The following is a 23,694-nucleotide window of genomic DNA, read 5'->3' as shown; positions in this document are numbered from 1 at the left end:
TGGACTCAGCAGATAGCTCCCCCCACATTTGTGAAGTATAAATACGCGCGCGCGTGTGCACGCACAAATAAATAACTATATATATATATATATACTACTTGTTTTAATACATAAGATTACTATGATGTTGACAGATATGTTCTGTTATCTACCTAAATAAACTGTGAGATTAAAAACAAGTTAAAAAAACCTATTACCGAGTGTTGAGTTTTACATTGAACATACACAAAACAATGAGCCAATCAGTTACATGTAACAGCGTTTAAAAATATCTTAAAACACGGAATATTAGTTGTTCAACATTACACATTCGAAAGGAACAGAGTCGGTTTAGTTGTGAACTCAAGGATGTAATAAATTCTCACAGAGAAATAGAGATAATATCATTTCCAAAAAGACAGATAGAGTGTGTTTTCTTAGAGCAAAGCCACGTCAGGCTATCTGCTGAGCTCCCCGACGGGAATCAAACCCCTGATTTTAGCTTTATAAATTCTTATACTTACCGCTGTACTAGCGTGGGGGAAACAGATAGATAGATAAACGAATATGCTAATAACTAACTACTCAATTCTAAGAATCTTGAAGAGCATCTATCACTCTAAGATAAAAGATATATTTTAAAAGATGTACTGCTAAAGTGTATTACCTTTAATAAACACGTGTACTGTACAATTGTAACACCATTTAATACACATAATTAGTGTCAGAGTGCAATACCATATTATATATATGCATGTAGTTTCAAATTGTAATGTTATTTAATATGCACATGCACAGTTAAGATGTAATACTATTTAATACATAAAAGTACTGTAAGGTGTAATATAATTTAATATATATAATAGGCGTTCTTCCATAGGGTCTGACAAAGTGTTCTGTTTCAAGAGTAAATGAAACCAAAATTAATGATATTTCGTGCTGTTTTGTAGCTTATAGAGTGCATAATTATTCTCGTGATTCATGGCATGCACAAGTTTTATTGACGTTACGACAGTACAAATTGCAACATTAAGCGTCCTTTATTGACCGAGTGACAGATAACATACTATGAATTACTATGTATATAACTATCTAAAACATTAACAACACACACATTTCTATATTTAACTGCAACAACGAACTTATTATTAAGTATAAAATTAACGTTTCATATATTATGTACAGCTTCACATAAAATTAGTTAGTTAGTTATCACCATTAGATTCCATCAAGGAACATAGGGCCGCAATCGCTTGCGGATTCTTCAACAAGTATTTAAGTGAGCAGGTTGTTAGCCCACTGCACCGAGCCGTCCCTAATTCAGCAGTGTAAGACTAGAGAGAAGGCAGCTAGTCATCACCACCCACCGCCAACTCTTGGGCTACTCTTTTATCAACGAATAGCGGGATTGACCGTCACTATTCGTCCCCACGCCTGTGAGGGCGAGCGTGTTTGACGCGACGCGGGCTCGAACCCGCGACCCTCGGATTACAAGTCGCACGCCTTACGCGCTTGGCCATGCCAGGCCACATTATATTAGATCATGTTAAAAATGAGTTATATAGACAATGTGTATGTCTTTTATAAAAGTAAGAAAACATTATTTTAAATTAAGAAAAAATTTATTCCATAAATATGTAATTTAGAGACGCTTTATTAAAAGCCCACTTTTCTTTAAATATGCCTTTATTATAATCGATTCGTAGGTGCTCATTCCAATAAAGTCAGTCTAGATTAGCGTCTTGTGATAGAAGAGAATTTTTCTTTAACTGATTTTTTTCTTATATCAAGATAATTTCGACAGTGTGAATATTTGTCATTGCATGCTGTGTTACTGATAATGAACTTACAATGAACTCTCCATATCAAACACCATTCCAAATGAACTGTATAATTAAAACGGGTTTAGAAATATTTAATTCAAAGATAGTTTACTCTGAGATATTTACCTTAGATTTGCACGCGATAATGGCGACATCTATAAATATAAAATGGTTCTTGCAATAACGAAACAATAATTTGTTAAGTTTCTCAGGGGACACACACATACACACAAAAGAAAATGAAAGAAGAAATAAATCTAATATTTCGCTGAAATTTGCATTGATTAAAAATATTTTTAGAAGCAAGGGAAGCGGTCGACACGGTGTTCAGGGAGGAAGAGAAATGAACAGAAAACTCATTTCCGGATGCCACTTCTACTCGGAGCTCAAAACAAACAGCAAACTCAAAGAGACGAGTCACGTGGTTGTTAGAGGTATAGCAGAATGTGTTTTGACAGCTCTGCTTTCTGTGGCCTGAAATGGAAGACCTGACTCTCCATACCCCTTTAATATTCGAAACTGAACTAAGTGAACCATCAAATTCCCAAGTTAGTGCTCCGGCGTCACCAAAATGTTGATTTGAACTGAAGTTTATTGCTCTAAGTGCAGTTATTATATGCACTGACCATATTAAAATAGCAACAAAATATAAAGTCATGATATAATGTTTGCTTTCATTCCCAAACGTATCTAGATCAATTAAAAGATACTACCGAAAAATCAGCATTAAACATTGCTTTGTACAAGTAGGATCCATATGCTTTTGATTATAGGAGTTTATATTAAAGAGGTCAATAAAAATCTATTTTAATAAAATTCTCAAGTAAGTGTATTCCAATCACGTAAGTGTCTTTATATATATATACACCTATAGATACAAATAGATGTGCATAAACTGTATACCTAGTGTGACCTGGGAGTACTAGCTAATACAGTCGTATGGTGTCACCTCACGCTCCGTTGCCTCCATTAGTTTCCAAACGCAGGGAAGGTGATACGTGTATGACGTACATTTTAACACCGCTGTTCATTAAGTGTTTTTACAGTTACTGTAGCGAGGTTGATCGAAACATCTATAAGCAGTGGACAGAACCCCTACATAAAAGTGGATGTTCGTATATGTACACTACTGTGCAAAATGTTAGGACAACAGAATATTTTCTCATTCTTTCCATTTTATGAGACTCATTCTACCATGCCGTTACAGAATGCAAATTTCAGCACTATGGTTATTCTTCACTGATCCCTATTGACAATTGAATGAGCCAGAGTGAGAATACTCATAATTCTTTAGAATACACGTTCACTTACACCATGGGCATGTCATAATGGTTCTAGTTGAATGAACATACTGAACAAGTTTAGGGTCTGAAGGAACTATTATGCTACCCCATGTTTCAATTATATAGACAGAAGCGAACAAGGAGCTAGCATATTGTATTGGTATATGCGAGAGGAAGTCAATTGAAAAGTACTCCACAAATAAACCTTCATAAAAACACTGTATATTAAGTTTTTTTGTCATGCCACAGCCCTAAAAGGGTAAAGAATTGTCAATATAACACAAAGTTTGCATAAAAAAGTTTAGGCTGGTTGAACTCTCCAACAAATTATTGCAGACTTGAAATGCTCCCCAAACATTGTCGAATACACTGTAGATCATGAGATCAAAACAGGTTAGTTTGAAAATAGGAAAGGAAGAGACAGAACACATAAACTCAATGATACTGATGTTAAGTATCTTCGTTTATGTAGCCTTCAGGACAGAAGGACGACTGCCACTGATCTCAAACATGAGATAAACAACCATGTACCAAATGACAAAAAAGTGTTCAGATCTACAGTATCAAGAAGACTCACCAAAGATGAAACGTGGTTGTGTAGCAGTTGTAATATTCTCCAAATATTATCAAGGTATTGAAATTTGCTAAAAAAGAGGACATTTGATGATTGGAAAAAAAAGGTGTTATGGACGGATGAGCTCAGTTTTGAAATATTTGGCTCAAAATGTGGATTGTATGTTCGGCAGAGAAAAAGGTAAAAAGATACTTAACTCAATACATAACTCACTTAAAGGGCCTGGGATGGCCAAGCGTGTTAAGGCGTGCGACTCGTAATCTGAGGGTCGCGGGTTCGCATCCCCGTCGCTCCAAACATGCTCGCCCTCCCAGCGGTGGGGGCGTTATAATGTGACGGTCAATCCCACTATTCGTTGGTAAAAGAGTAGCCCAAGAGTTGGCGGTGGGTGGTGATGACTAGCTGCCTTCCCTCTAGTCTTACACTGCTAAATTAGGGACGGCTAGCACAGATAGCCCTCGAGTAGCTTTGCGCAAAATTCAAAAACAAACAAACAAAACTCACTTGAAGCATGGTGGAGATAGTGTGATGGTTTGAGGGTATTTTTGTGCTGAGGTGACAGGAGATACTTGCAAAATAGATCTAATAATGGACAAGTACAAATAACACCAGATCCGTCATGGTATATCCGGTGGTTTACCTATCATTGGTAAAGGATTTTACTACATAGAAGAAACCGACCTCAAACACTTGTACAACCTGTGCAGAAAGTGAGAAAGAAACTGCTGGAGTTATTGAAATGAATGCGATGGCCCCTACACACCTCCAATCTCAACACATTGGAAGATCTGTGTTTTGGTAGATCAAAAACTTGACAAATCAAAAGTAACTTCAAATAAACTTCATATTAGAGACATTTGGAGTAAACTCCCAAAGGACAATTTGATTAAATATGTTGTAACAATTCCTGAAAGACTGTTTGCAGTTATTAAAGCAAAAGGAGGACACACAAAACATTAACTGTTTGCTGAACTCAAGCATCTCCACTGAGTTTCTGTTGTACTAAGTATGAAGGTTAATAGAGTTTTCTTTTTACTGTTCATTGAAATTAGCCTGAAATCTCATTTTCGACTTTGTTCTAACACTTTTGCACAGTACTGCATGTATCTTGATAATCACAAATATTTTATGTATTGTCTATTCACACTCAATAATTAAAAACAATATTATAATTGTTGGAAATTACAAGCAACAAAGCATTGCCAAAATTCTTACATTGATTGAGGAGCCAAATTTCACCAACCCTCATCTTAAAGTATAATTTTGTTGTTGTTGTTAAGTACAGAGTTGTACAGTAGGCTATCTGTGCCCCCCGCTAATACAGCGGTATGTATCCGGATTTGCAACGCTAAAATCAGGGGTTCGATTCCCCTCAGTGGGCTCAGCAGATAGCCCGATGTGGCTTTGCTATAAGAAAAAAAACACAAAACACGCTATCTGTGCCCATAGCAGAGATTGAATTTCAAGGTTTTAGTTTTATAAACCCTCAAGTTTACCACTAAGCATCAATGGGTAAGGTATTTTATGAGAAAGAGCTCCATTTTGTTAACACAGAGTATTTAGATTAGCCTGTAATATTTGAATCTTACATCATTGTAATTCTTCATTCTTCGAATGTTTTTATTTTGTAACTCGTACTATATTTATTTATTTTATTACACTTTTCAAAATTCACGTCTTGCTGTGTGTCTGGTTTTTCTGACTTATCTTTTATTTCTAAAGCTTTATTTATTTAGATCAAAAAATATATTGTTGAAACTTGATGTAAGCTCTATTATTATTCTATTTTGAAGCCATATCGAAGTTTAAATAATTTCATGTTTTTATATCATATTCGCTGTATAACACCCGTGTGAATAAAATTTAATAACAAAAAATATTTATTGTTCACATTTTTCATCTTTCTTATCGTTTGTTTTACATTCTTAACTTATGGCTAGCGTTCTAAGTGTAGTTTCTAAATTGTTGATAAGTGTGTATGCACATCTTTAATATGCTCAGATAAACTTCTTTGAACTTCAGGCACTTGATGGAACAACCTTATCCAGTATTTAAAATTATGGGAAGCTTCAAAGACGAGTCTCGTTGTTCACATTTACAGTGAAGAGAACTCAGTTAATGGCTGCAGTCTACTAAGATAAGGAACTTTTCTCCTTTTAGGCAGAGAAAGGTTTGGTTTGATTGTTGGTAGTCTCTAAGATACATAGCAGGCTATCCGTATCGTGCTCACCATGGTCCTCGAAACTCGGTATTTAGCGTTACAAGCCTTCAGACTTCCCGCTGATCTACTGGGAGGGGGGCAAGATTCATAAATGTTAAATAGGATTGAAAAAATAGTAAAATGATCGAATTTCGAGATTTTACAAAACATCATCTGAAAATATTAATTAACAATACTTTTAACTTAAGAAAACTGTACAAGGAAAATGACTTCAAAAACAACACAAACATAAGACCCATTTTACTTACCACCTTTGACTTTAACTTCTCTACTTCCTATTGTGCCAACTGAATTAGAAGCAATGCACCGGTAGGTGGTATCATGGATTTCTTGTCTAAAATCTTCACCTCGATATGGAGGGAAAACGAGTGCTCCATCGCTACGTACGTAACGGAGACCTGTAACATCGCTGACCGCTATCCTGTCATTCACTGACCAACTGACCGTAGGAGAAGGATCACCGTGTGCTAAACATTGAATAACAGCTCCAGTTGTGTTTGAAAAGTCAATAATATGTGGAGGTTCTTGAAGAAAACCAGGTCCCTTTTGTCGGGCCACAGCGACTGTAACGTCTGTTTTAAAGTAAAACTTAAAATTTATTTCTCTTATAGAAGGATAAACTTAGCAACTTTTCTCACTTCTTCAAAATAAAACTACAAGCTTATTGTTAAACAATCGTAGTATTGTTAATCTGGTGATTTTAATTCACATATAATAAAGTAATAAAACATTCATTTCTGTGGAATATTACTTTCTATTATGTAAATATAAGTGGAGATAAATTATATGTTGTACGTAAATAAGGTATTTACCTTCATCGAAAGAGACGACACAATAAAATGAAGTGAGCAACCATAATATCTAATAATTATTTCATTGTGTCTGGAATTTTTTACAAACATTTTAAAATTAACTCTTGTTGTTCTCATAATAAGACGTTAAATACTTCGCACATTTTGTTTAAGTTATAGACTGTAGTTGTTTTGCTGTATAGAAGAAAATCGGTTGTGCATTTATATTCAAACACATTTTACCATAAAACTAACTGCAACAGAAACCGTTCACAAATTTACATTCGTATCAAAACGCCTTTTGCTGACCATTGTTTGTTAGAGTATGACAAAGAGTATTAATTAACTTTAATTAAAGGAGTAAATATTCAGAACTTGTATTAAGGAACATTTTAAAATAATATTATGATCAAAATCGACGTAATTATCAAGCAAAGTTTTAATATTGGTAAATTCGTCTACTGATTTCAGTTTCGGAATTATCCATACCCGACATTTTTTACAGGGAAGATCATGTTTTAGTGAAAATGTGGAAGTAAAAGTCACGTTTTTTTCAAACTGTTAGATCCAAAATGGTAATATAGTAATAAACGATACAAATAAAATGTATACCAAACTTTATGAACTATCCAAACACTGGATACAAGATAATACATTTAAAGACGTACTACTTTATTAAAAAAGTTTGTTTATTTAGAAATAAGTACAAAGCCACATAATGGGCTATCTTTGCTCTGTCCACCACAGGTATCGAAACCCGGTTTTCTAGGGGTGTAAGTCAGCAGACATACCGCCGTGACACTGGGGGGGGGGAATATTTAGAAAGTAAACGTTATCTACATTATATATATATTTATCGAATTTCATAAAACTTAATTTAACCAAACTTGAACCTGGACCTAAAAATAACGTAATGTGTAAGATAGTTTACGATAAGTGTAAGGAAAAAATAAAAAAATAATTTAAAGTCAGACCTTCACATATTTTGATATATTCTGATAAGATTGTGTAGACAGTTTAAATTATCTTTTTAACCTGTTTTCATTTATGTTTTTCAAAATTGACATCAACTTTCGGCTAATACACTCTAAACTTGAGCTTTCTGTTGAATTCAAAATCACTGTTATTTAGCGGTAGTTTCGTAATCTGATTTATTTTATTCTGGAAATTATATAACAATTCGACTCGTTCAGCAGAGATTAATGAAATATCTAATAATGTTCATTAAACTGAAGCATTATCTAATTTAGAGTTCCGTGAAGTCTGTTCAAAACTCATGGTCACAGTCCTGGATTTGGAACTGAGTGTGGTAGTTGTATAAATGTACAGCATACAATCTTGCGTGTGAACTGGTTCTTTGTTAAAAGCTAGACTAGCCTCATCTGTCATTGATATAACGCATCTCGATGGTTGTCTACAAATAAAATGGTCATCTTTTTCAATTTTGTTTTTATTTAAGTAATTTCAGGATAAGGGAATACCAACATATTAAGACTACTGTTTTCTTTCTTATTTATTTATATTCCATATAAATGGACTTTTGTATGTGTGTGTATTGTGGCTACAAAGCTGTAGTTCAGGAATTTTGATAGACTGAAATTTTTATAGATCTGCGAAGCACAAAAATTGAAGGAACGTTTGTGTTTTATGACTGAGGATTATTGGATATCAAAGATTAATTTCCATCGTTATATGCCTTTGTGGCCCGGTATGGCCAGGTGGTTAAGGCAGTAGACTCGTGATCTGAGGGTCGCGGGCTCGAATCCCCGTCGCACTAAACATGTTCGCCATTTCAGCCGTAGGGGCGTTATAATGTGACGGTCAATTCCACTATTCGTTGGTAAAATAGTAGCCCAAGATTTGACGGTGGGCAGTGATGATTAACTGCTTTCCCTCTAGTCTTACACTGTTATATTAGGGACGGCTAACGCAAATAGTTCTCGTGTAACTTTGCGCGAAATTAAAAAAAAATCATTCCTTTGTAAGCAAAACTGAAAACAGAAACGATTGAAAAATGTGATATTCAATTTTTTTTCCCTTTCACTTTCACTTTTTTTGGGTGAATTTGCTTAATTAAGAACCTTTACTAAAAATACGATCTTGCTTGGTTTCAGCTGGTATAAATCATAGTAAAATAAAATTCAGTTTAATACCAAAAGTTGTGGTATAGAAAGGATATCGAGTAACATGCGATCTCATTTTAAATGCCGTGAATATTGAGATACTTTAAACATTATACTCAATATAAGCACTGTAGGTAAGTTCCATCTTCTTACTATGTTTTTTTTTAAATCTTTACGTTATCAAGCTATATTGTAACTGCTACTAAGTTGTGTCTTTATAGCGTTCGCTCAGCTTTACAACCCTATAAATTTTGTTAAGTTACACGCTTATCTAATTAAAGCGGACTTTGCCTACGGTGTCTGGTTCAATTTATGACTTTTTCACACAGTGAATCGATAAATGTGGTTATTTAGAACATTTAAAGTTTGCGATATAAAATTCCCATCAGGTGCCATCAAAGAACTTTTTTTTTCATAGCTTGGAGTTACAGAATGTTGGTAGAGATTGTTTGACATCAACTTTGACTGGCATTAGGTTCTTTTCTATTGCACTCAATCTATTGAAATATTCCTCGCTTTGGATTATCAATGGAATACAATCAAACCAGATGTTAGATTTTTTATAAGACAGTCACGAAAGAAGATCAACTTAATAATACAAGATTACTTTCACTACTACCTAGCATAGCCAGCAGCTGGTTAGGGCACTCGACTCGTAATCTGAGGGTCATGGATTCGAATCTCCGTTACACCAAACATGCTCGCCCTTTCAACCGTGGGAGCGTTATAAAGTTATGATCAATCATATTATTCGTTGGTAAAATAGTACCCCAACAGTTAGCGGTGGGTAATGATTAATAGCTGCCTTCCCTCTACTCTTATGCTGCTAAATTAGGGACGGCTAGCGCAGATAACTCTCATGTAGCTTTGCGCGAAATTCAAAACGAACAAAAAAACAGACTTTTACAACTTTTAAACTATAAGTCGTTCACGACGAAGGATTCATGTTTTAGCCGGATCTTTCACGTAACGAAAATGCACGTTAAAACAGTTGAATTCTTTCTTTATAAATTGTAATGAACCTGGAATTTTCAAATGAATGACTCATGGGTTAAACGTATAGGTCAGAGGGATCAGAGGTTCGAGTATAGGTATTCTTAATTATGAAATGCTGATTAGGAAGAGAGTAATAGATGCAACAGCCGCCACAAACGCTTTGTATAGTACTTTGAACAAAGCAACGGGTTTGAATATCGATTTTATAAAGTCTCCACAGATAAAGTGTGGAACGTATTAAGTGGTATCACGTCCCGAGCAACAGACCCTTCGGTCTTACATTGTTTTACCATTTCACATTATAAAATTTTATCTACATGTCAGCGAAAACAATGAAAAACAAAACAGTGAACCGATCTAGTGGAGTATTAAACAGGTTTACAGTTTTAACATAAAATACATTCATTTAGTTTTTTTGTTGTTGTTTTGCACAGAGCTGTATAATGGACTATATTTGTTCTGCTGAAATTTTAGAAACCCGATTTCTATTGTCGTACGGCATGGCCAAGCGCGTTAAGGCGTGCGACTTGTAATCCGAGGATCGCGGGTTCGCATCCCCGTCGCGCCAAACATGCTCGCCCTTTCAGCCGTGGGGGCGTTATAATGTGACGGTCAATCCCACTATTCGCTGGTAAAAGAGTAGCCCAAGAGGTGGGGGTGGGTAGTGATGACTAGCTGCCTTCCTTCTAGTCTTACACTGCTAAATTAGGGACGGCTAGCACAGATAGCCCTCGAGTAGCTTTGTGCGAAATTCAAAAACAAACAAACAATCTATTGTCGTAAACCTGCACACTTACCAATGAACCAACAGGGGATTATCCAGTTAGGTAAAGTAACTTCAGACGATATATGAAGCTCGCCAAATAATAATGGTAAGATAAGAAAATTTAGTTGATAAAAACTAGGTAACTGTTTATTGCCTAACCTTTCGGGGTACAATTGAGTAGAATAACAAAAGAGGAATTGCAAAAGTTTTACGTGAAATTAAAGAAAGTGTAAGGTTAGAGACGAAGTTTGTGGAGCTTAAAATTATTTGTTTTCATCACATGTGCTATAAACTACGTTTACTGCTTTAAGTGTACACAAAATTCTATTAACTAAGTGTATTTGGTCCATGAATATCCTTAAAAATGGAAGTAACCTTTTCAGGTTTTAGCCTAATGCCACTTTCGTCACCGAATAAATTTTATTTGCATTAAACTCCATACAGCATGGCACGGTCTGGTGATTAGGGCACTCGTCTAATCCCACGATCCAAAATACTTTCCTTTTCAACAGTAATGGCGCTATAACATTACGGTAAATGATACTATTCGTTGACAAAAGACTAACCCAAGAATTGGCCGGGGGTGACGATGACTAGTTGCCCTTTCCTTGGTTTATCTCTTTAAAATTAGAGACAGCTAGTGCAGGTAATCTCTCAAACAGAAAAACATTAACAGAGCCTTTTTTAAAAGTTAAAATATGTGTTCCTGAAAAGGAAAATGTGAATGAAACACATAAAAACTTTTTTCATGCACTGTAATTTTAATTACAACTTGTGATTGCAACTCTATAGTATTTCATTGCCATCATCAGAAGTAATATTTTTTTACACTCCGACAATGACAGTGAAATACTGCCAAAACATACAGAGTTATAACTGAAGTTTGATTCTGGGTGAAAAAAGTTGTTTTTATGCACAACTATGTTACTATGTACATTAAAAAATATGTTTCTACTATTTTCTATATTGATATGGCTAGATAGGTGATACGCTGCTATACAATTTGATTATCGTCTTTTGAAATGGATGAAGTTTCTTAACTTTTGACTTCCGAAATTGTCCGTGATAGTTTTTCATTCTGATTTATCGATAGTTTGCTAATAATTGTGACGTAATTTTCTGAGTTTAGAACGTAGACAGAATATATTGGAAGTGAGGGAAACAACGCTGATAGAAGGTGAATCTATATTTAATAGCAAGTACTCTACCTCGCCATAAAATTATGTCATTCAGGCCCATTTAGTTTCTTGTCTCTTTAAACACTTTGTAATAATATCAAAATTGTTACCATGGAAACGTTAACAAGTGCTCTTTTCTTTCTATGATTCGAAACATATAATGAACATTTTAAGAACTATCGTCATAAGGATGCTCATCTTGACTGCAGTTGAAAAGATAACTCTATTGGAGGATAAGTTTCATAAATGTGATAACAAAATTCACATGCACTCAGGGAATAGTAACAATTGATTTCTTGAATAGAGACCAAATCAATATAAATTTGTTTTCACATTTGGAACGATTAAACTTACGAGCTGTTCTAATGCGTTCTAATGAACTAAGTTTTAATAAGAATTAATATTTAAATTCCTCCCAATTTAGTTACTTTACAATGCAGTTTCATATTAATTTTAAAAGTTTCTACTCGTTTCCGTCTAAAAGAGATTTATATATTTAAAGCCATGTCTCTAGTTACGAATTATCTTTCTGTTCTTTCTCTTCATTGGGGCATCACCTGTTATACCTTTTGTCATTACTCAGAATTTCTTTCCAATATCGCTGGGCATTAGCTGTTATTAATTACGTAGAACGTGTTGTTTATCAAGCTTCAGTGAAAATAATAAATCAAATGGAGAATTCAAATCACTAGAAAACCGATAGCTACATAAGCATATTTTAACTCTTTCTAACATCTTACATTTTATCCGGTTAAAACATTTAAAATTATAACGTAAAACATAATGGCAGAATAAAAGTGTCATTTAGCAGTTTACCTGATATATTGTTTTATGAACAAAAATGACATTTATAATCGCGACTACTATATGAGGTATAAAGGTAAGATGAAATTAAACTGTCTTTTGCCCTCGTAACAACTAAGAATCAAACTGCTATTAAGTCTTCGGTGTTTGGAGCTAGTGATAAACTTAGGAAAGCAACGTCATCCGCCATTAAAACTGGAACTTTGTCTGCTTTACCCTGATATAAAAAAAGAATCTCAACATTTCTTGCATTCCATAATAATAAACAGAACAGAAAATTCAGAAATTAGAAATGGTAAGAACTCAGGGAAGTTAAGTAGCTGTTGTATGTTTCGTCTTATAGACCTCATCGTCCAGTTGTTGTTATTGAAGTTTGAATAACGTATGTCGTTACTAGTCAAACACAATACGGGCGTACATCACTTTGTTAAACTTCTAGGAACTTCATATAATCAATGCGCAATTGGTACGTAAATCATTAGTAGTTTCTAGTGTCGTTTCATTACTAACAAGCTCTTACACTGTTAGCAGTGGATCGATATTTGCTAGCATTCTTAGACAATGCTATAAGTTGTTAAAAGAAGGTGATACACGAACTAGATATGTTGCGTTTGCTATTTAATATCCACAATTATAGCAAACTAGAATGAATCTGTACTGATAAAGAATACGTGTGTATGTATTAGAAACAGGAAAACTTTAATTTGAGTAACAATAAATAAAGGTGCACGTGCAACTAGAGAGGTATCTATCATAAAGATGAACGTGTAATAACAAAGAGATTTTGCAGTAGATAAATATGAACATCTAAACACAGAGGAACGTGTATCAGTATTGGTAAAAACAGAAATCAACGAGTAAACAGAGAATGATATGTCAATGATAATAACAAAGAGAAATGTTATAAACAAACAAAGGTACATTAACATCAAAATAAAGCAGAGATGAACATGTAAACACAGACTAAAGTGTCAGCTGTGACATCAAACTTATATGAAGGTGTAAACACGGAAGAATGTACCAATAGTAACAACAACCAAGTAACGTATAAACACAGAGGGATGCACCAATGGCAATTAAACGAGTATGTGTAAACACAAAGGTATATACGTTGGTAATAAACTGAGATGAATGTGTAACTATATGGAAATACATCAATCGTAACATCAGGTATGAAAACGTAAACGCAGATAGATACAGAAATAAAAAAAAATTGTCCGTAGATAGGAGAATGTACCTATAGTAACAACAGACATGAACGCATAAACAAAGCAGCATACCAAAGTAACAACTAACGGAGAAAGACAATATGTAAACACAGAAAAAATACTTTCACAAACACAAACTACAGATGCACATGTAAACGCAAGGTTGTACCATCAGTGACAAATAGATGTAATCACGAAAACAGAAAAAGACGTATTATTATTAACAATGATCCGAAAGGACCGTGTAAATACAAAGTCATGTATTAATACAAACAATAAACGAAATGATTGTGTAAACACAGGCTTATATAATATATAAATGTATGTATCGTTAGTGACAACAAAACAATATGATCGTGTAAACATAGAATGATCAAGTATTATTGTCAACGATAAATAAAAATTATTGCGTAAACACAAAAGGATAAATTTTTATTGAATTAAATCGAAATTATTCTTTAAATACATGGTTGTACCATCAGTGACAATAAACAGAAATAATGGAGTAAACACAGAAGGATGGGTAAATACCGTATTTTTACCAGCACGTGCTTGTTCTTTTATATTTTCGACTTTAACTGTGAAAACCTTAAAACCCATGGCTGAGTTGTTAAAATCTTAACCCATTCCATTCTATTCCAGACCAATGTGGGAATTTACCTATTGTTGTCCGTCCTATTCTTTGTCGACAGAGACACATGGTAAAGTGGTACATTTGAGATGCACCACTTGAGTTGTACCGGTGTGTAAGGTTGCTCTGGCTGATTGGTATACTGTATCTGTTCTCCAAAGCGGATGTGTTAGTGAAATTCATTGATAAAAACTATTTATATTAAGTTTGTGTCAAAATGGGATTCTATTGAGATCCATTCTCGTTTTCACAATCAGCAGTGAAAGTCTCCATCTTTTGAACATGGAAGGAATAAGTTGTTTTTTTAATATAGAAAATCTCTCTTTGTTACCACACTAGACATCCAGTGACCTATGTCCTAACTTGAATTACGTATTAGTCTTAGAAAAGGTAAGTACTAAAGGTTGTGATACACAATGCCATAGGTTCTTGCCATATGTAATAAAAATATTTGTATTTATTAGTCACATTTTGTGTCTTATCAAGAATTTCGTTTTGCATACTTTCTCATACTGACACCTACCTCTACCTTCTTATTTACTTTAAACCTTTGACTAACATGCGGCTTCTATTTCGTTTTTAGTTACGTAATCTTTAACACTATTTCTTTTCCCCGCAGAACGTGAAACTAAAGCCAAGAAGAAAAGATTCATCCTAGGAATTGGCTAAGGTGAAATACGTGAGGAACGGGAAGAAGCTGATCTTTGAGCTGGATTAATAATCCAGAGATACAGGGATAATTTACTGTGGTAAAGACTAAAAGGGTAAGATGACCTTTAAATGTTAGTAAGCCAGGATGTACTGAGAGTACACGAGGTTGCCTCTATTATATTCCTCATATTTCATTCTCTAGTACATGTATTACTGAGGACTGGGCTAAAGTGTTTACAGCACCTGAGATAAAGATGTATTGGGTAAGCACATCTGCTAACTATTTTTCCATTTTATGTGTAACGAAGCATTAACACTGGAACCCAGATCTTGGTGACATTATCTTCCAGAAATAAGGGAAAATGAATTCCAATATAGATCTGGGTGGTATTGTCTTTTATAAGTAGTAAAGCATTAACACTGGAAGCGAGATCTTAGTGACTAATCTTCTAGGAATTGTGGTTGATGAACATTGTAAGTCAGATCTGAGTAGGATCATCTCTCAGCTAAAGTGTCATTTATTGATTTAGTGACTCGACAATATGTCCAGTTACAGAAGAGTACAGGGTTTAGTTTAATTTATGCTGACATTTCAAATTTACACAATGCTTGCACCCTAATTTACACGAGCAGGAAGATAATACAGGACAATTTCCGTCACTGTCCACAGAAAGAAATTATAATGTGATACAAATAAAACCTTCTCTTCATACGGATGTTGCAAAAAATACTTTGGCTGTGTTAGATGCAGAATAAACTAGTCTCGAATGGTCTGGTTTTCTTTTGTACTGAGTTTCTAAATGTTGACCAATTACGTACCTGAGTCTAATTTTTTTGAAAAAGTATTGTTGTAGGTTTGACCCCAACATACTTTGAACTACCGCTACGTTAGAGTTAAATACTAAACAAACAAGATCCAAAGAAGATATATCAAATTATGACAATAATGTTCATAATTTACATGGCATTATAAGCATAAGCACAGTGAGTACTAAGACATTCTCATTTATACGGTCTGATATGTGAAGACCCGGCATGGCCTAGCGCGTTAAGACGTGCACTTCGTAATCTGAGGGTCGCGGGTTCGCGCCCGAGTCGCGCCAAACATGCTCGCCCTCCCAACCGTAGAAGCGTTATAATGTTACGGTCAATCCCACTATTCGTTGGTAAAAGAGTAGCCCAAGTGTTGGCGGTGGGTGGTGATGACTAGCTGCCTTCCCTCTAGTCTTACACTGCTAAATTAGGGACGGCTAGCACAGATAACCCTCGAGTAGCTTTGTGCGAAATTCAAAAACAAACAAACAAACTGATATGTGACCCTATGGCCGTATGAAACTGACTGAAACTGTGTCAGTAGCATTAGCTTCTAATAAAACACTAGTGGAAACAGCTATTATGGTTCAGCAAACTACAACACAACATCCAGATGCACCTGCACCCCCTGAGAAATCTCACTATTTTCAGCCACAGTTACATAAACTTATAGATTGCTAGCGAGGATTGGATCCACGCACTTTGCTGTAAAGATTAACACTGAGACAACTGTTATAATATACACCTCAATAGTAAAGGGCTGCTTGTATATAAAGTTCAATACAGAGCTGGAAACTGCAGAACACATATTTTCACAGTGTCAGACAGCAGCAGTAAGAAGCTCAGAACAAGTTATTATAGTTGTAAAACCAGTTGTTTTAAACTAACTAGGATTTTTAATGGTGGACTTACTGCATACACGAACTGTGGACCAGGTGAACTAGTTGTAACTCTATGGTAGAGTTATCAAATGTTAGCCAAGAAGCAATGGATAGCAAGAGTGCTTTTATGAAATATATAAGTAGTAGTTTGTGGTAAACTATGAATGCAGTGAGTTGTGGTGCTATTTGTGAATGGAATTAATTGGAAATTATACGTGAGGGAGTACCAAACTCAAAAATATGTTTGCTCAAATTGCAATGTATCTGAGATGTGGATATATTCTAATTAAATGTGTGTAATTATAAAGAGACAACTATAAAGTTACCAACTGCAATGAGACTAGAAAAGATATGTGAGGAATAAGCAACTGAAAGTAACAGAAAAGCTATGGTTAGTCTAGCTATCATTATATTTTCAAACAAGTATACAGATTCCTGGAGGTTGCTGATAAACGACAGTAGTAACAATCTGGTTACACATTCAGTAAGCTAATGGTTTAATGTGTAGGTTTATGTTTAGGACCTGCTGCCTGCCATTTTCGAAGTGGTGATACGAATCCTGTTAATTAAACATTATACAGAATAATAGAGTAGATAATGAAAGCTACTACTGAAATCGCTGTCAGAACGCGTAAGGCCATATCCTGGAAGAATAGTAAAAGATAACAAAGGCACACCATGGTTTTCAAGAATTTCTGACAAATGAATGTGTTGCCATGTTTATTCTCTTGCAAACAGATATATGTACGAATGCAACAGAGGAGCCCTACTGGTACAGTACCTTTGGCTATTGACAGGTATAAGGTGATGTTTAAAATAGATGTAGGGCTACTTTCAAAACTAAAGAATGCCTATGAGAAGCTCATGTAATTCAATTATGCTTGCATAATATGTAAACAACTTTTAAGTAGTTGATGATTTGCAAATGAATTTTCAAATGTCGATGAGGTATTAATGTTTGGACATTTTGGACTGTTAATGAAAATCTGACCTTAATACTTCAAATGAAAGGAAAAGCAGGAACAATATCTCTTGCATTCTTGATAAGGTTCAAGCAATGAGAGAATGACATCTTATAACAAGAAATAATTTAAATTTTTCTCAGTTTTAAGGTATGTAGCCAACTTTACTAAGATAACAGTGCTGCTGTCTGTATTTGTTAAATATGATTCTTCTTTTTGTACTCCAAGATTTGTAACGGTAATTTCAATCACTAAGTGCATTTTTGTTTATGCCTTAGTGTTAGATTACCTTAAACCAGAGTGTTAATTTATACTGGATACATTTTTAGTGATAGTGAGATTTAAACAGTATTATTGCAAGTATGAAATGTCTTACGCTGACCAGTGGGAAAGGCAATTATTAAACAATAAAAAATGCTTGCAGGTGTAGAATTTGCGGAATAGCCAGTTCTGCAATGGAGAGAAGGGTCATGATATTGTCAGAAACAACTAAAGGAAAATAACATGTAATGGCTGTGATCTATTACTGTACAAAGTGGATTAAAATGTATTCTCTCGCTGACACTTTAGCACAGTCTGTGGCTAGTGACTTAGTAATGCAATGAATGATTTTCTTTCGAGTATCTGGAGAAATAATTATCAATAAAACAATGAAATTTGGCAATTTACGCTTTGCTGAGTTTGTCATCTAGTGGACGACACATAATTCACCTTACCATTCTTCGTCTGATTGGGTGAGATGTATACCATGTTAAGTGGATGATTACAATGTTTGTGAACGAAGGACAGACAAACCAAAACGATCGCTAACCACATGCTACGATGGCACAGAAGACAATAGAGCAATAGTATAATGATTGTTTTTTAACTTTCAACATTCTTGACATATGCAAGAGAAGTTATATTTCTTTCACATTTGAAACATGGCCTCCAATTCATGAAATATGACATAGGATAAACATGAGAGTTTAGTGTAGTTGAATGCTGTTTTTATCGAGGCACATATGTATGTATAAAAATACTCAAGAAAAGGAACAGTACAGTCATGTGAAAAAGTCAGGACACCCTATGAAAGCCTGTGTATTTTTGTAATATTTTTTGATATATAGATATCTAATCTCAATATTTAAAATACTGAGAGATTATAGGAATATAACTAAACAATTAAAACTGAAAAAAAGACTTTTCAAGATCTTCTGTAAATGTAATTCTAGAAAAATGCATATTCAAACCGAGGAAAAGGTTAGGACACCCCTACATTTATTCCACTTAAAATAACTCAACTCAGGTGTATCACACCAGGTGTACATGATTAGAAGATCGTTACTCAGCATTTTGAATGAAGTTTGCCCTATTTAAACCTCAGACATTTAGTTTGGTGTGCTCCTGACTGTTAAAGTGAGAGTGAGCACCATGGCGAGAGCAAAAGAGCTGTCTGAGGCCTTTAGAAGGAAAATTGTAGCAGCTTATGAGTCTGGTAAGGGATTTAAAAATATTCCAAAGGATTTTGAAATCAGCCATTCCACTGTCTGGATAATAGTCAACAAGTGAAGGGCTTTCAAAACAACTGCCAACATGCCCAGGTCTGGTCGTCCAAGCAAGTTCACCCCGAGAGCAAACCGCAAGATGCTAAAAGAGGTCTCGAAACACCTTAACATGTCATCACGGGACCTACAGCAGGCTCTGGCTGCTGTTGATGTGAATGTGCATGCCTCTACAATCAGAAAGAGACTGCACAAGTTTAACTTGCATGGGAGGTGTGCAAGGAGGAAACCTTTGCTCTCTAAGAGAAACATCAAGGCTGGACTGAAGTTTGCCAGAGAGAATGTAGACAAAGACCAGGACTTCTGGAATAATGTTCTTTGGAGAGATGAGTCCAAATTTGAATTATTTGGACACCAGAACAGAGGACATGTTTGGCGTAAACCAAATACAGCATTCCAGGAAAAGAACCTCATACCAACTGTGAAGCATGGAGGTGGAAGTGTCATGGTTTGGGGCTGCTTTGCTGCAGCAGAACTTGGAGAGCTCACAATCATAGAATCCACCATGCATTCTACTGTATATCAGAGGGTGCTTGAGGATCATGTGAAACCATCTGTAAGAAAAGTAAAGCTGAAGCGGACCTGGACCCTGCAACACGACAATGACCCAAAACATATCAATAAATACACCAAGGACTGGCTGAAAACTAAGAAATGGAGAGTCCTGAAAAGCCCAGATTATAATCTCATTGAGATGCTGTGGGGTGACTTGAAACGGGCTGTACATGCAAGAAACCCCTCAAACATCTCACAGCTGACAGAATTTTGCATTGAGGTGTGGGGCAAGCTTTCTTCAGACCGATGTCAGAGACTGGTAGATGGTTACAAGAAGCATCTCACTGTAGTTACTTCAGCCAAAGGGGGTAACACTAACTATTAGGGGTAGGGTGTCCTAACTTTTCCTCAGTTAGAATATGCATTTTTGTAGAATTACATGTACAGAATATCTTGAAAGGTCTTTTCTTTAGTTTTAATTGTTTAGTTATATTCTATAATATCTCAATATTGTTGAAATTGAGATTAAATATCTATATATCTAAAAATGTTACAAAATACACAGGCTTTCATAGGGTGTCCTAACTTTTTCACACGACTCTATGATATACAATATATTATGATAAATTGTGAAAACAAAGGTTCGAACTCGGAAAGACTGGCTATATGTTTTAATGAAGTGGACTATACAATTATTCACTATTAAATATGTTTTTCCCAGGAGGAATGCTCAGTTAGACAGCTCCATTTTAGTTAGAAGTGGGTGTTCCTCAGTGTTAAACATGATTACAAGTGACTCCCTAAAGAACCTTCTTAAACCAATTAAGAAACAAGAATTGGCAATAGTGTTAGAAGCAATATGGCAACCTCCAATCCTAGATAAGTTCTGTGACTAAAGTATTAACCCCTTGGTTATAGAACGATTGAGACTGAAAGTTTGTTACTGTTAATCCCTTTTTCAAAGGGCTATTAATCTCATAACAATGATGTCAAGTGTGTTTAAAATTCTGTTAAAAGATCCTTTACAAAGTCACTTAAGGTGGATTCACTCAGTTTCAATGTTATATCTCTCTTTACAGAAGTCCCAACCGCTGAAGCATGTAAGATAGCCTTGGAATTCTATATATGAGATTATAACATTCCCAGCAACCAATTGGTAACCCTTATAGAATTTACCACGTTGAAGGCAAACTTCATGTTCAACAACTACAACTATATACAAACAAATGGTTTAAGCATGGGCAACCCAGTATCACCAGTTCTAGCCAATATTTTTTATGACACAAGTTGAAACATATGCAATTAAGACAGCAATTAAAACATGAATTCACCGAAAAATCACCCATACTGGACTATACATTCCTTGGGACTCAGCGCATGAAACGAAACAAAAACTCAACATACTAAGAAACCAAATAAACACAGCCATAAAACTATGTTCGCCAAATAGAATTAACGACAAATTAGACAAAATAAAACAATACTTCATCAACATCAATAAGTTTCCTCCACAAACCGAAGAAAACTTTATACGTACACACCTAGACAGAAAGCAAAATCAACCAACAAAAGTAAATATATCTTACGAATCAAAAAATCATGAAACCATATACTGCTACATACCATATATTCCCGACATTAGCAGAAAAATAACCAACATTTGGCAAAAACTAGTAAAAAATATGACATTCTAGTTAATACGAAATTTATTCAAAAACCAGGCACAAAACTAAGGTCTATACTATGTAAAAACTACACTGACAAACACCACATCAACATTATTTATAAAATACAATGTGGTAACTGCCACGACTTCTATATTGGAGAAGCAAGCAGAAAAAAACGAAGCCAGATTCAAAGAGCACAAAATAACCTTCACACGCTTTCGAAGACTGCAAATCAAATAAACACAACATAACCATAGAAAACACTCAAATACTAAATAAAGAAATAAACATACACAAATGTAAAATTAAAGAAGCCTTACTTATACAACAACTTAAACCCAAAATAAACCAATACAAAGGAACACCTTTATACCTATATTAATAAATATAATCAAACATCTAAGCATGCCCTCTACATTCCTACACTCAGCTACACAACTCCCTTCAAACATGCGGTCAGCTATTGGTCAGTTACCTCTTTATTTCTTTGTGAACCTGAGGGTGACCGAAGAAGGTCGAAACGATGTTCGCTCCTCTACATAAAATTGTTTCTCAACCCAAACCAGCCGTTTTTTTTACATATTTTTTTCTACAAGTGGGTTTTCTCGTCATCACTGATCATTAGGGAATAATCTTCTCTTTCTATTATTTTAGCATTCTTGGAAAAGATCACTGCTTATTACATGAGGTTACAGGTGTGGGTTTGGTGCATACGATTTTCCATAAAGTATTTGATAAGGTGCCACATATGAGGTTAAAAAGTTATCCCTCTATGTGTGTGGGATAAGTTGTCTCATTGGATGGAAAACTGGCTGGCTCGAACAAACAAAGCATAGGTTGGTTATAAATAGAGTTCAGTTAAACTGGCCTTATATCGCCTCAGGGCTCAGTACTATAACTTTTATTCTTTTTAACTTATTTCAACGGCATAGATGAAGGAATGGTTATAAATTATTTACATTTGTTGATGTTGTTAAAGTTTTATGTGTTTCTGGCTCTGAGAATTCTGTTATATCTTTACAAAAAGATTTGGACGATTTGCTGAGTTGGGTGAATAATAATGGGATTAGCCTTAACAATGTTATGGAAGGAAATGGCGCTGGTGTTCTGGTTTATTAGACTCTTGAGTCTTCCAAGCAATGTACTATTGTTAATGGTAGGGCAAATAGAACATTAAACTGCATCTATAGAAATGTTTAATACAAATCTGGAGATTATAGTGCAATTTTATAGATCATTGGATAGATGCAATTTGGAGTACTGTATGCGGTCTTGGGCTCCTTTACAAAGAACATCAAATTGTTGGAAAAGGTTCAAACAAGGGCTACCTGGAATATACATATGATAGAAATGTTGTCATACGAAGATAGGTTAAGATCTATGAATTGGTGTTCGTATAAAAAAGGAAAGTTAAATTGGATTTTATTGAAGTGTTTAAGTTTACATAGGAAATTGATAGAATTGATATATCATTTTTATCGTATTTAAAGAGGAGAAGAGTTAGACTAAGAAACATGGACGTCATTTTGGCAAGGTAGAAGTCGTATTCAACAAATACATTTATTTTTCTATCGGAGTGGTTGGATTTTGAAATGAGTTGTCTTCAGGTGGGTTAGATACAGTTGATTTAAAGGAAGCCTTGATCAATATTTGATTGACACGCGTTGATTTTGAGTGTTTTACTTTTAGTTTAGAGTACTGTACAGTAGATGGGATAACCTAAATGAACCAACACGTATTCATGTACATGAGAAACACAAGATGCTACATAAGAAAAACCTTATTTATCATCCATCTAATTAAAAGAGATCACACAGAGTATGTTAGACAGCAGACTGGAAAAAATGCTACTGCGTTGAGCTTTCAGGTAGTTGATTAGGCAAAGATGTACAAACTATCAGGCAGACATTCATCAGGCCAAAATAATCTACAAAAACCAGGGTCTTAGTGTTAGTAATGTTGAGCTAAGATGTAGAAAATTTCCTTGCTACCATCTGCTTTATAACGATTGTTTCATTAATTAAATGTTACGATGCACGAGAGTATGATTTTAGTTATTCTCCTTATGATTGTGGTTAAAGTTACCACTTATTTTCTAGTAAAACAATCTGTTTTTGAATGTTAACTGTGGCTTTTGAATTAAGTTACATTTAAACATATATTTTGTATTAGATTGTGGGTAATGTGCAACGTTGTAATGTGGTGTTATACACACACACGCATACTTGCTCGTTTTTTTACTTTTCTCTTTTTACTTTGTGGAGTACCACTTGGGAATATTTAGTATCATTATCCACAATACTG

At 34.8% G+C, this 23,694-nt stretch overlaps 1 protein-coding gene across 1 annotated transcript in view; it reads right to left on the bottom strand.

The window, feature by feature from the left end:
- The window catches only part of LOC143249544 (cell adhesion molecule Dscam1-like), a 135,658-nt gene that overhangs the window by 99,729 nt on the left and 12,235 nt on the right, over positions 1 to 23,694 (bottom strand). Inside the window, exon 2 of the mRNA XM_076499570.1 lies at positions 6,129 to 6,452. Within this exon, the coding sequence (XP_076355685.1) occupies positions 6,129 to 6,452 (324 nt within the window). The remainder of the gene's footprint in view (positions 1 to 6,128; positions 6,453 to 23,694) is intronic.

The sequence above is a fragment of the Tachypleus tridentatus genome, chromosome 4, assembly GCF_004210375.1.
Source record: "Tachypleus tridentatus isolate NWPU-2018 chromosome 4, ASM421037v1, whole genome shotgun sequence".
Lineage (NCBI taxonomy): Eukaryota > Metazoa > Arthropoda > Merostomata > Xiphosura > Limulidae > Tachypleus > Tachypleus tridentatus.
Note: the sequence above shows the minus strand (reverse complement) of the source record. Positions and strands in the feature narration are given on the sequence as shown.